Source organism: Chrysochloris asiatica, unplaced genomic scaffold (assembly GCF_000296735.1).
Source record: "Chrysochloris asiatica unplaced genomic scaffold, ChrAsi1.0 scaffold00087, whole genome shotgun sequence".
NCBI lineage: Eukaryota > Metazoa > Chordata > Mammalia > Afrosoricida > Chrysochloridae > Chrysochloris > Chrysochloris asiatica.
Window position 1 is genome coordinate 7,182,452 of NW_006408605.1, and position 12,960 is coordinate 7,195,411.

Genomic DNA, 12,960 nt, shown 5'->3' on the forward strand with positions numbered 1-12,960 from the left:
AACCCACTTCAGGGTTTCCGAGCTAAAGCTGATTTGAGCTTGAACTACCGACCTTGCGTTTCAAACCTACATTGAAGTCCATCGCATTCACCCACAGCACCATACCAGAAAATGGCTGATCATATTAAAAAGTGTCCTGTTTTATTTTCAGAAGTACTCAAGACTATTGACGAGGGAGATGCTGATGATGTGACAAAGCAAAGGATTCATGATGGAAAGGAGAAGCCAGGTGCTTTGTGGCACATCTATGCAGCCAAGGATGCAGAAAAGATTCGGGAGTTACTCCGAAAGGTATGATCCTAGGTGGGCTCTGTTTCCAGCTCATAGATAAGAATCTGGCTACTGAAATGATTTGTGTAGGGTTTCTTTTGTGGAATCCTTTGACATGGTACCTTTTGTCAAAACGCTCTAAATGCCTGAATCTACACGTAGAAGAGTTGAATAGAATCAAGCAGAAGCTTCAGCCCACAACGGATATTGCTGCAGGAAATTGGGGTTATGCTGTTTATAATTTTATGTATTTTTTTTTGCCCTGTTTGGGTTTTGGTCATGGATTTAGGTTGGAGAAGAGCAAGGCCAAGAAAATCCCCCTGATCATGACCCAATTCATGACCAAAGCTGGTACCTGGACCAGACCCTCCGTAAGCGACTCTATGAAGAGTATGGTGTGCAAGGCTGGGCCATCGTGCAGTTTCTGGGTGATGCCGTCTTCATACCTGCTGGAGCCCCTCACCAGGTAAGTGCCAACGTAGGCATTTTGCTTGACAACTCCATTGGTCTCCTTATTTCTTATTCTCTTGCTGATCTAGCAACAGGTATAAATGCCTACATTAGGCTCCTTTGTTCTTTTGCTTTAACTTATTTTTGTTTTTTAATATTGTTTCTTGCAAATTCAAATTCTTCATTATAAGTAAAAGTCCCAACTCAGTTTCCCTTGTCACTCCCCTTTCTCATCTCCCATCTCCTCGTCTTGCCCTTCCAATCTAGTTTCCTTCTCAGAGGTAGCCTGCTGTTAAGTCTGGTATACATTTTTCCAGACTTTTTTCTGTGCATGTACTAACATTTTTATTTCTATATTTATACTTATGATTTTTCTGCATTTTAAAAAATAAAAGTAGAATGGTACTACAGTAATTTTTATTTTTAATCTATATCATGGACATCATCCATATATTATTGAATCTCTAATACCTAATACCTAGTGTTTTCCCAATGTTCTCCATCTTCTCCACCCCCAGGTTCACAATCTATACAGTTGCATAAAAGTAGCAGAAGATTTTGTATCTCCAGAACATGTAAAGCACTGTTTCCGCCTGACCCAGGAATTCAGGCATCTCTCTAACACTCATACGAACCATGAGGATAAACTGCAGGTAAATAACTCCTCCTTCATGCCCTCTTATCATCTCATTCTCCTTCCTGAGGGTGTTCTCTGGTAATCTTAACAGGGAAGGAGAAAAAACTAAGGGAACTGTAGGATCTCTATGAGTTTTACTTTCAAGAGCATTTAACCAGTCCTCTTCAGTTTTGTTCTTAAATTCTCATCTTTAACGTAATTGTTCCCAGTGTGCTCTCTTTCTTTGCCCTTAAGAGGAACAGTGTTTTTCGTGTTAGTAACTGACTAAATTGCTTTTCCCAGTCAGGTAAGAAAAACACTGTGATACATGTTCTCAGCATGTTTCCAAGGTGTTCTGTCCCAAAGCAGATTTCTGTGCATACTCAGTTCCTTAAATCCTTGCTAGGCTCAATAATCTATGGTTCCTAAGAATCTAATTCACAGGGGAAAAGATTGGTTTCCCCACATAGATTACGGTTCTTTCCTCTGCTCCTGTAATGAACTAAATCTTTAAGGGCAGAATTTCATTATTAAAATAATTGGGTACTTTAGTAGCATAAAAAGAACAAAGAAGCAAGAAGCAAGATTCCCCAGGCAGAAACTCAGCAGTCTGAATAAGCACTCTTGCAACCTTGCACTTGTGGTCCACTTGTGGCCTTTTATCCACCTTTGTTACCAGTGGCTCAAATGTTCATTCTTTGGTTAGTGATGGTTCAGGGCAGAGATTCATTAGCAGTCCAGTGCTTATCCTACAGTCTGAATATCTGTATGGAGCCATACCAGAACTCCATACAGATATTCAGACAAGTATAAGGACAGCTTCAAAAAGTTAATGGGAAAAGTCCATATTCTTTTCATCCCATTTTCCACAAATCTTGAAGCCCCATATATTTTATACACCACTTCTTTCAGGTCTCTACTTATAAATGTCACTTTATTCATAAAATCTTTGCTGACCACCCACCTTATTTAGAAAAACAGCATCAACTCCACTCCAGCATATTCAGCCCTTTCTCATTGCTTCATTTTTCTGTGCAGCATTTTTCACCAACAGACATGCTGTCTGTTTTACCTGTTTATTTCTATTCCTGTTAGATTTTAAACGATTTAAGTGATTTTACTTTTCATTCACTGCTTGTCCCTTGCACGATATCTGGCACATAGTAGGTACTCAGTAAATATTTGTTGAATTAATACCCAAAAATTCAATAGAGACTAGCCTAAGGGGAACTTGTGTCATTATTTAAGAAATGAAACATAACAAATGCAGTTAAAACTTCAGCATACCTTCCCGTATTCGATTTCTCCATTTTCCCCCCTCAGAAATAATAAGTCTCGACTTTAGCCTGTTCCCTTTATTCTAATAACTTTAATCACACTTCATGAGTAATAGATGTTCCTTTTAGAAAACATATATTCACAAAAAAAAAAAAAGAAAAATACCTCAATCCTACTTGCCACTATTGCTTCAATGCATTCTTATAGGCTCTGGAATCTTAGCAAGGTTCTTGACTATGGAATTTTAGTTTCCTCTGTTTCTCATCTGTAAAATAAAAGGGATAGTAGAATTTACCTCATAGGGTTATGATAAGATTTAAATGAGAGCCTAACCACCATGCCCAGTAAGGGCAATAGATGATGGTGGTTATATAACCTTTCAAATCATTTCATCCAATTCTAGACCTTGTAGCCTATGTAACTTGCTAGTAGCCTGAGGATTGGTTTGGGAAGTGCAGTCTTTGTGGAAGTTTCTTCGTTAACAAGTGGGTTGAGTAATGCAGAGCATGCATTTGCAGCGCACAGCAGGGGGCTTCCAGGAACTGACTGCTGATTGCTCTCTCCAGGTGAAGAACATCATTTACCACGCAGTGAAAGATGCTGTTGGCACTCTCAAGGCTCATGAATCCAAACTGGCAAGGTCTTAGGTGTGACGAAATTCCAGACTCTCCTGTGAAGCAGGTCTTTCACTCACAAACATACAGAGAACAGCAGGATTCTCTGCTAGAGCAGAGGCCTTTCACTCGGAGCCAGTGTGGTCAGTATTACAAACTCTCCTGCCACTCTTTCTACGCTGCCTCAATACTGAAGGTTGACACAGGAAAGTCACACTGCTCACACACGCAGTTTCAGACTCCAAGCCGAGGGTGCCACATCCCCATCCCGTGGCCTTTTGGGAATCCAAATTGCCCAAATACCGCTGGGCTTTTCTGCACATTCTCATGATTTTCAGATTCATGGAAACCAGAAATGTGGGCACATTCTTATTTTCTTTTTCTCTCGTGCCTAGTTAGGTGGGAATGTGTTTGGAAGTAAGGGGATTACATAACTGCTACAAGTACGGGGTAATTGTTTAAACATGCCTGGTGGAAGCCTGACATTGTCTCTGCACGTGACCTCTGACGCGGCCCATCCTAGAACGCAGGGTGAAGCCATTCCCACACTCTCCCGTGAACACTGGAGTCTTGCAGGACCCAGGGAGAACCCACTGCTTTTCCCAGGAGACTCCAGGATTAGGAAACGTGTGTATTTAGTGAAACATAGGTTTGTAGTGAAATAGTTACTATTTCATGAAAGTAGATATTTTTAGAATTTTTGAAAATACCACAGTTGTTCTCCTGGATTATGAGGAAAGGCACATTACATTTAGTCTTCCTTTCAATAAAACTCTTTAAGAACTATAATTTTTAGAAATCAGCTGCCCATTATAGCACAAAATTGGCCAAAGCAGACTTTAAAATAATTGGCTTTTTAGGGTTCTTTTAGTTTCTCCCTCTCCCATCTCAGTCCTTTCTTTAGGGAACAGTCATCTGAGAAAGAACTTTGTCATGTCTGAGCTGTGTTGTGTTCCACACATACACACACTGGTGACTCCAGGAACCATGTTCACCTATTACCAGCGTTTCCATGGGACTCACCACAAGTTTCCAAATGGGAAGGAAAGTTTGATTTCCAACATAAGTTTTTTGGCTTTGTTTTGGGGATTTTTTGTTTTTTGGGTTTTTGTCCAGAAATATTTTTAGCAAAACTTTCCAACTCAGTGGAGTTTTATTAAGAATTTATTTGAAAATGATGGAATTCATTGGCCCACAGATACATTGGGAAATGTATCTATCTTCTCTCCAGCTGTACTGTAGTGCCCTGCAGGCTTGTTTATATGTTCACAGTTAATTTTTTTTTTTTTTAAATAAAAATCATTTACTGTAGAATACTTTTAATTTCACTTTCTGTATTTTAATTTTGTTGAAGGGCTGATTGGGATTTCCATGTTCTTATTAAAAATCTAACAAATCTTTTGGAGTGGACTAAATTCTTCCCTTGCCTACCCTTCTAAAACCAGCACCTGTTATTGCTCTTTGCTTTCCTAAACTTAAGTCCAGTTGGGAGAAAGGGAAGTTCCAGGATGAGATCAGTCTGGGTGAGGAGAAAGGACCACATGAATTAGAAGGTAGGAAGAAAGAAGTGTATGGTCTGTGAATGAAATGGGAAAGGTGGGGTCCTACTTAGCTGGGGCAGAGTCTGAGGGAAAGAGTGTGTGGCCTGATTAGGGATTTGGGCAATAGATTGTGGGGTTCCTCAAACCAGGAGGCCTAACTGCCCACATATGAAACATACAACTCTAGATCTGGCTTAGAGTTGTCAGGGGATGATCCAGTTGGGATTTATTTTATTTATCAAGCAGCAATTTGTTGCTTGCAAGATCAAGCAGACAGAAGGCTTGAGGGGTGAGGATAGACTTAATTCCAAATACACAGGACCTTTTGGAAAGGAAGGTGTACAGAATAGTTGTTATCAGTGCTTCTCTGGAGCCTGCTGGAAAATGTCTCCCAAACATTTGAGCCTAGAGATGTATTTTATCAGGGTGGAAATAGACCATTGTGTGGTTCAAGGATACTGAGTTTGAATAGGAGCATACTCTTTGAAATACAGTGCTCTAAGCATATCCTATCAGCCTGGATGGACACGGATTGATGCTGCAGTCGCTAGAAGGATTACAATTCAACCTAAAGGGTAGAGGAATGTAGAAGCTTTGAAATGGGATAGAAGAGAGAAGGTTGCTTTGGTGAAAATCAGGAAACAAGCTAGCCTACATTCTGGATATAAATGTTTCAGAATTAGGGCATCCACTGCTTGTGGGGGTGGGGGTGTGGTGAAACTGGAGGCCCTGGGCTCATATTGTAGCTGGGGATATTTTGTCCTCTCTGTTCTTCCCTGCCCACTTTGGGAACATTGAAGTCTGTTTCCCTGCCAAGGTTACGAACCTAACCGCAGGGGGAGAGCCCTCTTCAGCTGGGGTGATTGATCATTATTGAGAAGTGGAGGTGGGATGGGTGCAGCTGTACCTTCATTGGGTGGAGCTTTTGGGTAGGGGTCTACAGGGGGAGGGGAGTTTACTTGTCAACCGTTGGGGGAGGTAGCCTGTTTGAAGTTCTTTTCCTGGGTTCATATCTTAGTAGCATGACTTGGTGGTTTTGTGACCCTTCCCATTTCCTTATCTTCAAAATGAGAATTATAACCTCTGCCTCACAGGCTTGAGAAGCTCTGGCACACAATAATCAAATTTATCTTGATGTGTAAGCCTTTCAGCCTGGTGTGGGCAGGACAGGAGGTGGACCTTGAAGGTCTCTGAGGATCTCAGCCTAGAACTTGGAAACTAGGAAAGAAGAATAAGTCATTAGAGGAAGGGAGGACAAGAGAGTCACAGGCGCATGCCCGGCGACAGCAGGTGCCGGGGGCGCAGCACTGCCGCCGACTCTGCCACAGCCTCCCCTTTAAGAGCCGCCGCCGCCCACGACCCGCCGCTGCGGCAGGGACCTCCCCTTTAACAGCGGCGGCTCAGCGCTCCGCTGCCCCCGTGGCGGCTGCTGCTGCTGTTGCTACTGCGGCTTCTACTGCCGCCGCCGCCCGGCCTCGGGCAGCTGCATCCCCGGCCGGGCCGGGTCTCCGCCCCGCTCCCCGCCTGGCTCCGCCATGGTGTCCTGGATCATCTCCCGCCTGGTGGTGTGAGTGCGGCGGCGGCGGTGGGGCGCGGCCCGTTAGGGGGGTGCGTTGGGGGCTCCGAGTGGTAGGGGCTAGCAGTGGGGAGGTGGGGGAGGAGAGAGGAGGGGCGGAGTAGTAAAGCCCAGGATGGAACACCCCGTGGCTTCCTTCAGCTGAGCCATCTAAAGGAATGTCCTTATCCGATATCAGAGGGTCCCCAGATTTATGGAGGTGTAGGACCCAGGACTGAAGGGAAGAATGGGGAGGGGGGAATGGCAGGCCTGACTTCCCACGCACCTCACCCACCTCTTAATTTTCACGTTGATCACCTTGCACCCTCTCCCATCCTGAGCCCCACGGGGGAGGCAGACAGCCCCCTCCCCCACCTAGCAAGTCTAGCTCCTCAGCCTCAGACACTTATCTCTCTGGGCATAGAGGGGCAATAGAAAACGGGGCAGTAAGACAGGGGCTCATATAGAACCATCTCATCCCACGTTTCAAAGCCATGACTATGGCTTCTCCAAAAGGCCCAGACCTTGCTCCCTCTACTATCAAGAAGCCCGTAAGGGAGGACATCTCCAAGCAGAGATGCTTGGAGGGCAAAGTGTGGGAGGTAACTGGGAGAAGTGTATGCTCAGCCACTGCGGGGAGAACATTAGCTGGCCTTCAATCTAGACTGCCAGCCACAGCTGAAACTATGCTCCTGTCACCTCCCCCAGGCTGCAGGGGAAAACCACGCCCCATGACCCCTGACTTTGTGGATTCTGTCACCCCCAATCCCATCTGCATTGGCCAGTTTGGAAGTAGCCTACCTCCATCAGGCAGGTCCACGTGGAAACACTCACCCATTATCAAGGGGTGGGTCTGACAGGGACTTCCCACAGCCTCAGAGAAGGACCCTGCCCTTAGCCTCCAATTTGCAGGAGTGACCCCCTAGCAGCCCCTCCCTGCCACCTTCTCCCCATTCCATTCTGTCATATGCTGTGCCCTGGCTTCCTCTAGACACACTGGGGTCTAGAGGGAAGCCAGGAGCCTCATACCTCCATGCTTCCTTCAGGGCTGCTGTTTCTCTTGCCCCAGTGAATTCACTGAGGAGTGTCAGTCATCTCTCTCCTCATTCTTGTATCTTTTCTGTGGTTTGTAATGGGATTACCATGAGGCCCCATGCCAGCAAGGCCCTCCCCTGAACTTGGTCCTGAGGGAAGTTACAAGGGAGACTGAAGCACTTTGCACCTCCCAGGGCCTCCTGCCCCTGTGCGCTCTGCTCCCCAGGGCCACAGCGGTGCCTCTGACTTCCAGACAGACTGCCCCATTAAGTGATGTCCACTTCCCTTACAGAGCTGGCAGAGAGTAAGGGCAGATGTTTACAAATAAGCACGGTGCCTAGGGAAAGAAGAAATCCCTGTGGCAGTGACCAAATCCCACTCCCTATGTATATGATATGTTTGTACATGACCAAGGAGTTTGACTGAGAAGACCACTTCGGACCCTGTGGTCTTTCTGTGCCTCAGGGGCTGGAGAAAAAGTGAGCAATGGAAGACGGATGTCACTCCAGCTGACTGGGGTCTCCATGCATGTGTATCACCTGAGTCTTGAGTGCTTGTTAACCCTGACCTGAATTTATCACTCCAGCTGATGTGGCACTCTGGAGTGTTCGTCCCTTGTCCCCTTACCTACCCAGGGACTGATGCAGAACTGGGAGGGAGAGGCTACTGCCTCTGGCTGAGGGGCCCAGTAACCATGCCTGCCTCCCTAGGCTCATCTTTGGCACCCTGTACCCAGCCTATTCTTCCTACAAGGCTGTGAAGACAAAAAACGTGAAGGAATATGTGAGTGTATGACCACTTTACCTCCCACCCAACCCACATGGCAGAGAGGGGAAGGACAGTGGGTCACATTACAAATGGGGGTGACTTTGTAACAGTGTTGTTGCATGCTGCCAGCCAGTAATAAGATCCTAGATCAAAAGAGGGCCCTAGGTGTTCCTTACCCAGCCCTGATGTGATCTGTAGACAACGTTAAGGTCCTGGTTATCCCTGCCCCACGATACCCCCAGGATAGTTGGCAGGCAGAGATGGGTCCTGGGTGTTCCCCCAGTTCTGGAATGACTGGTAGAGAAGGTTATGGGTATTCCTGGCCCCTCAGCCTCAGCCCCAGTGACCACAGCCCTCTGACCCTCAGGTGAAATGGATGATGTACTGGATCGTCTTTGCCTTCTTCACCACAGCTGAGACACTTACGGACATCGTGCTCTCCTGGTGAGGTCCAGCATCCCCTCCCTGCATTGCGGAGTCCAGTCAACCAAACAAGATTGAGACCCAGGGTAGAACATGGCCCCACATTCCTATGGGGTTCTAGTCAACAGAATAAGCATAGAATTAACTCCCACTTATTTATTTATTTATTTTTTCCTGGTAGCAGCCAAACCACTACAATAGAATTCAGGAGACTTCTGTTATACTAACTGTGGCTTGGGCAGGCCACAGCTCTCTGTGCCTCAATTTCTAAATAGAGCATCATCATTAATTGTAAAATAGAGATCCAGAAACACTGGATGCTTGTATTTCAAAGGCATTTTTCCAGGTAGTTCAAATTTACCAGCTACTCCTCAGAAACCCTATATTGTGTCGTTACCAGTCGGAACCAATTAAACTGCACTTAACAACAACAATTAGACTATGTATGAGCACTTTGAGAACAAGGAATATGTCTTAATGTACAGCAAGGGCTCAAAAATGTTTATGGAATGAACAAATGTGTCTTAGGAGAGAGAATTAGTAAAGTGTCATCCATGGGAGTCAAGAGAAGACTTTTATAAAAGATCATTGCTTTTGTATCTGCTCAGAGCCCGATAGTCTTTGAGAAAAAATGGTTTTGGCAGAAGAAGGTGAAAGATTAGAAGAGCAACTGGTTAGAAATTGAGAGTCGTGAGTATAGACACCTCTTAACACAAGTGAAGGAGAGTTTTGATGATGGCCTTGGGAGGATATAGAAAGCCTGAAAGAGATTGTAGTATATGGAAAAGGAGCCATGGGAAGGGAAACTAAACCTTAAACAAGGGGCATGTCCTGGCAGTGAATGATGGATCTAGAGAAGGGAAGGAGGGCAGGCAAGAAAGGTGGTGAAGATCCAGGTGTAGACCTGGAAGGCTCAGGAGCTCACCTAGAATACCAGGGCAAAGGGAGTTGGATGCTCTGTAATCAAGACAGGGTAGGAATTCAGAGGGAAGAGAGGGCAGGGACAGCATCTGCCAAGGGTAATTTCTTCTAGGGAATTCACCTTCCCATTTGGTCTTGACTGAGCTTCCCAGTGCCCTTGGGAGTTAAATATGACCATTTCCTTGAGCTAGTGGTGAGCCCACACTAGATCAGGGAGGCTGCCTGGGGTCATGTAGGGATTGGTGTTCCTAAGCCAACATACCCCTGATTCTTTAACCTGTCCTTTGCCCCTTCTGCCCCACCAGGTTCCCCTTCTACTTTGAGCTCAAGATCGCCTTCGTGATATGGCTGCTGTCCCCTTACACCAAGGGCTCTAGTGTGCTCTACCGAAAGTTCGTGCACCCAACACTGTCCAACAAGGAGAAGGTTTGCCCCCACTATTAGCTTCTCATCCCAGCCTACCTCAGACCGTGGCAGCCCTAGGACCTGCAGCCACCTTTCTGGCTCTCCCTGCGGGTACCTGGAACATAAAGTGACCTATAACTGCCATTGTCCAGGTGTGAACAAGGTTAGGGCAGGCCCTCCAACAGAGCCCAGCCTTCACTTCTTCCTTCTTCCCACTGACCCTTCAGGAGATTGACGAGTACATCACACAGGCCCGAGACAAGAGCTATGAGACCATGATGAGGGTGGGCAAGAGGGGCCTGAACCTGGCTGCCAACGCTGCTGTCACAGCTGCTGCTAAGGTGAGATGGGAGCATGGCCATGTCCCCTTAGGGTCTGCCTGTCTTCAGGGCTGTGGAAGCTTTGGGCTTGGACAGCTCTGGGCTCGAGTCCTGGCTCTACCACTCTCCAGCTGTGTGACCTCAGGCAAGTCACTTGTGCTCTCTGAGCCAGTTTCCTCATCTGTAAAGCAGGAAAATATGGCACCAACCTCTCAGCACTATTGTGGGACTGGGTGAGGACAGTGTGGGTGTAGCACTGAGTCCCATGGCTGTTGCCAGCATCATAGTGACCTCTCTCTCCACCCCGCCCCTTTCCCCGGTCCTCCCGGTGCGTGGTGGTGACCCTAGGGCCAGGGGGTGCTGTCAGAGAAACTCCGAAGCTTCAGCATGCAGGACCTGACCCTGATCCGGGACGAGGATGCACTGCCCCTGCAGGGGCCTGATGGCCGCCTCCGATCCAGCCCTGGCAGCCTCCTGGACACCATCGAGGACTTAGGTACAGGCAAGGTCTTAGGCTGGGGGTGGGGTGAGGGTGGGGATGCTGTGACCACTGGAGGTCAGGTGGGAGAGACGCCTGGACCCCTGTCAACCCTTTTCCTCCAACCAGGAGATGACCCTGCTTTGAGTTTAAGGTCTAACACAATCCAAGCAGACCCCCGGACAGAGACTTCTGAGGATGACACAGGGGACAAGGTCCCTAAAAGGGTCAAATCCATCAAAAAAGTACCCAAAGCTGAGGTGAGAGTGGGGGCCAGAGCTTGGGGAAATATGGAAGAAGATGGCTCCAAGATGTTTCCTCCCTGTTTTCCTCCCTTCTTCCCACAGCCACTGGCTTCCAAGACACTGAAGACTCGGCCCAAGAAGAAGGCTTCTGGTGGGGGTGACTCAGCTTGAGGTTCCCCACATGCCCTTCCCCACACCCATAGGCTGCAGAGCAAGGAGAAAGCCTCAGCCCCAGCCCTTCCTGCTCTACAACTGTATCAGTGGCCCACAATGGCTCAGGCCCGGGGTCTCTTCAGATGACCATTTCTGTTGGCCACTTCTCTGGAAAGGGATTGGAAAAGAGGCTCTGTGGTGGGAATTGGGCCAGGGGCTAAGATGCCCCAGGAAATGGGGGCTCCTGGGAGCCTTCACCATTATTCTCCCTCCCCAACCCTGGGCACCCCCCTCCCCCAGTGCCTTGCCAAAGACCTTGGCCATCCCCTTCTCTGAGGTCCTATTAATCCCCCACTGTTCTCCCCAAGGAGGAAAGAGGAGGGGCACAGCCCATATGAGCCAAGGTATTTGAAAGAGAAGCAGTGAGTGGGGAAAGCCAGGGGCAACATGAGCTGGGGGCTCCTGGTTTCAGACACCACGGGGGGAGAGGGGGGCAGGGGTTGGTATGTACATAAATGACAAGAAGGTGCTGCTGGGGGGCTCTTTTCCTGGGCACTGTTGGTTAGGGCTGTGTGCTACATGTCCCAACTAGGAAAAAGAAGTGGGGGCTTCAGAGGTATGTATGGGAGTGTGTGTACACATGTCAGTATGTATCCGTCTGGGTCTAGGACCAAGAGGAGTTTGGGTAAAGGACGTTGCCTCCTGCAGTTACGTCCCTCACGCTCAGCCCCACAACCAACTGGCCCTTTCCCTCCCCACCCCTCCTTCCTAGTGTCTGAGACTCACTGGACCCCAGCCCTTGAGAGAATGAGCTCCAAGGGGCCTCTCACCTCCTCCTCTGCCCTGGACCCCTCTCGATCCTGCCTTATCCCTGGGCTGGACTCCACAACTCCATAGGCTTTCCTCTTCACCTGGAGGACCCTCCTCCTTCCTTCCCTCTGGGTCCTCCTCCTGTGCCAAGCTAACTGGGCCCTCTGTGAGCAGACCCCGAAAGAACCTAGTCTTCACACACTGTCCTAGCTTCTTCTGTGGTTTCCATGAGGGCCAGAAGGAACATGTGAAGAAGAAAAAATTCAGAAGCCAATGGGGTTCCCAGTTCTGTAGAAAGAGCGTGAACATTGAACCTTTGACACTGGATGAGCCAATAAACTGAACTCTGGCATCTCATTTTTTGTGGCCTCTGAGCTTTGTTCTTGACCCCTTCCAGTCCACACAGGTGAGAGATAAGGCCCAACTGGGGGGTGGGAGGTGGGGAGAGATGTCACACTGTTGTACGCCAGGAACTCTTGATTTCCAAGGTAACTAAGATGAGCTTAGATTGGTTCTATCTGGAAAAAACATCTTCATGTTTCAAGATACAGCCAGAGGCCAAGGACTTAAGAAGGGCCAAGGGTTATCTTAAGGAGCTCTGGTAGCATAGTGGTTATGAATCGGGCTGTGAACCACCAGGTCACAGCAGTTCGAAACTACCAGCTGCTCCACAGGAGAAAGATGAGGCTTTCTGCTCCCGTAAAGATTTACAGCTTCGGAAACCCTGTTCAGGATCGCTATGGGTCAGAACCGACTCGACGGCACGTAACAACAAGGGTTATCTTTGGCCCTCAGAATCCTGTCCTGAGGCTCCCTTCCTCCAATGGGCTTTCTGGCACCCCACCAAAAGTGCTAGGTGTAGCCTCTGGGGACAAAAACCCTGCCCCCCCCCCAATGAAAAAGAATAGGACTTGGGACTGCTGGACAGGGCTTAGAAGTTAGGTGGCTACAGTGCCTAGAAAGGCCAAGAAGTAATGGGGGGGGGGGGGCAAATGTGTAACCCAGCACTGAAAGGAAGAAAGGAAGATACAGGTGGAATGAGGGAGGAAGCAGGGATCAGAAACCAAGACATGGGCTT

The 12,960-nt window shown here is 47.8% G+C and overlaps 2 protein-coding genes across 3 annotated transcripts in view; both read left to right on the forward strand.

The window, feature by feature from the left end:
- Positions 1-4,627, forward strand: part of KDM3B (lysine (K)-specific demethylase 3B) — a 104,707-nt gene extending 100,080 nt beyond the window's left edge. The window contains exons 21-24 of the mRNA XM_006866121.1: positions 152-291; positions 560-736; positions 1,239-1,373; positions 3,181-4,627. Coding sequence (XP_006866183.1) covers positions 152-291; positions 560-736; positions 1,239-1,373; positions 3,181-3,261 — 533 coding nt within the window. The 3' untranslated portion in view covers positions 3,262-4,627. The remainder of the gene's footprint in view (positions 1-151; positions 292-559; positions 737-1,238; positions 1,374-3,180) is intronic.
- Positions 4,628-6,113: 1,486 nt separating this feature from the next.
- Positions 6,114-11,091, forward strand: REEP2 (receptor accessory protein 2). 2 transcript variants are annotated; one of them, XM_006866119.1, is made up of 8 exons: positions 6,114-6,336; positions 8,070-8,142; positions 8,495-8,571; positions 9,777-9,897; positions 10,104-10,217; positions 10,545-10,692; positions 10,804-10,934; positions 11,022-11,091. In XM_006866119.1, exons 1-8 carry the CDS (start codon positions 6,305-6,307, stop codon positions 11,088-11,090), a joined length of 765 nt encoding a protein of 254 aa, XP_006866181.1. In that variant the 5' UTR covers positions 6,114-6,304; the 3' UTR covers position 11,091. The 2 variants fall into 2 exon arrangements, with proteins under 2 accessions (XP_006866181.1, XP_006866182.1); XM_006866120.1 differs by having other exon boundaries at positions 10,551-10,692; positions 11,022-11,090.
- Positions 11,092-12,960: the final 1,869 nt, after the last annotated feature.

What these genes read in the sequence shown, in the direction of transcription:
- REEP2 (XM_006866119.1), top strand. Translation starts at nt 6,305, where the DNA reads ATGGTGTCCTGGATCATCTCCCGCCTGGTGGT. An exon ending in ATCATCTCCCGCCTGGTGGT is followed by an intron (nt 6,337 to 8,069) that starts GTGAGTGCGGCG and finishes CTGCCTCCCTAG; the next exon opens with GCTCATCTTTGGCACCCTGT. An exon ending in CAAAAAACGTGAAGGAATAT is followed by an intron (nt 8,143 to 8,494) that starts GTGAGTGTATGA and finishes TCTGACCCTCAG; the next exon opens with GTGAAATGGATGATGTACTG.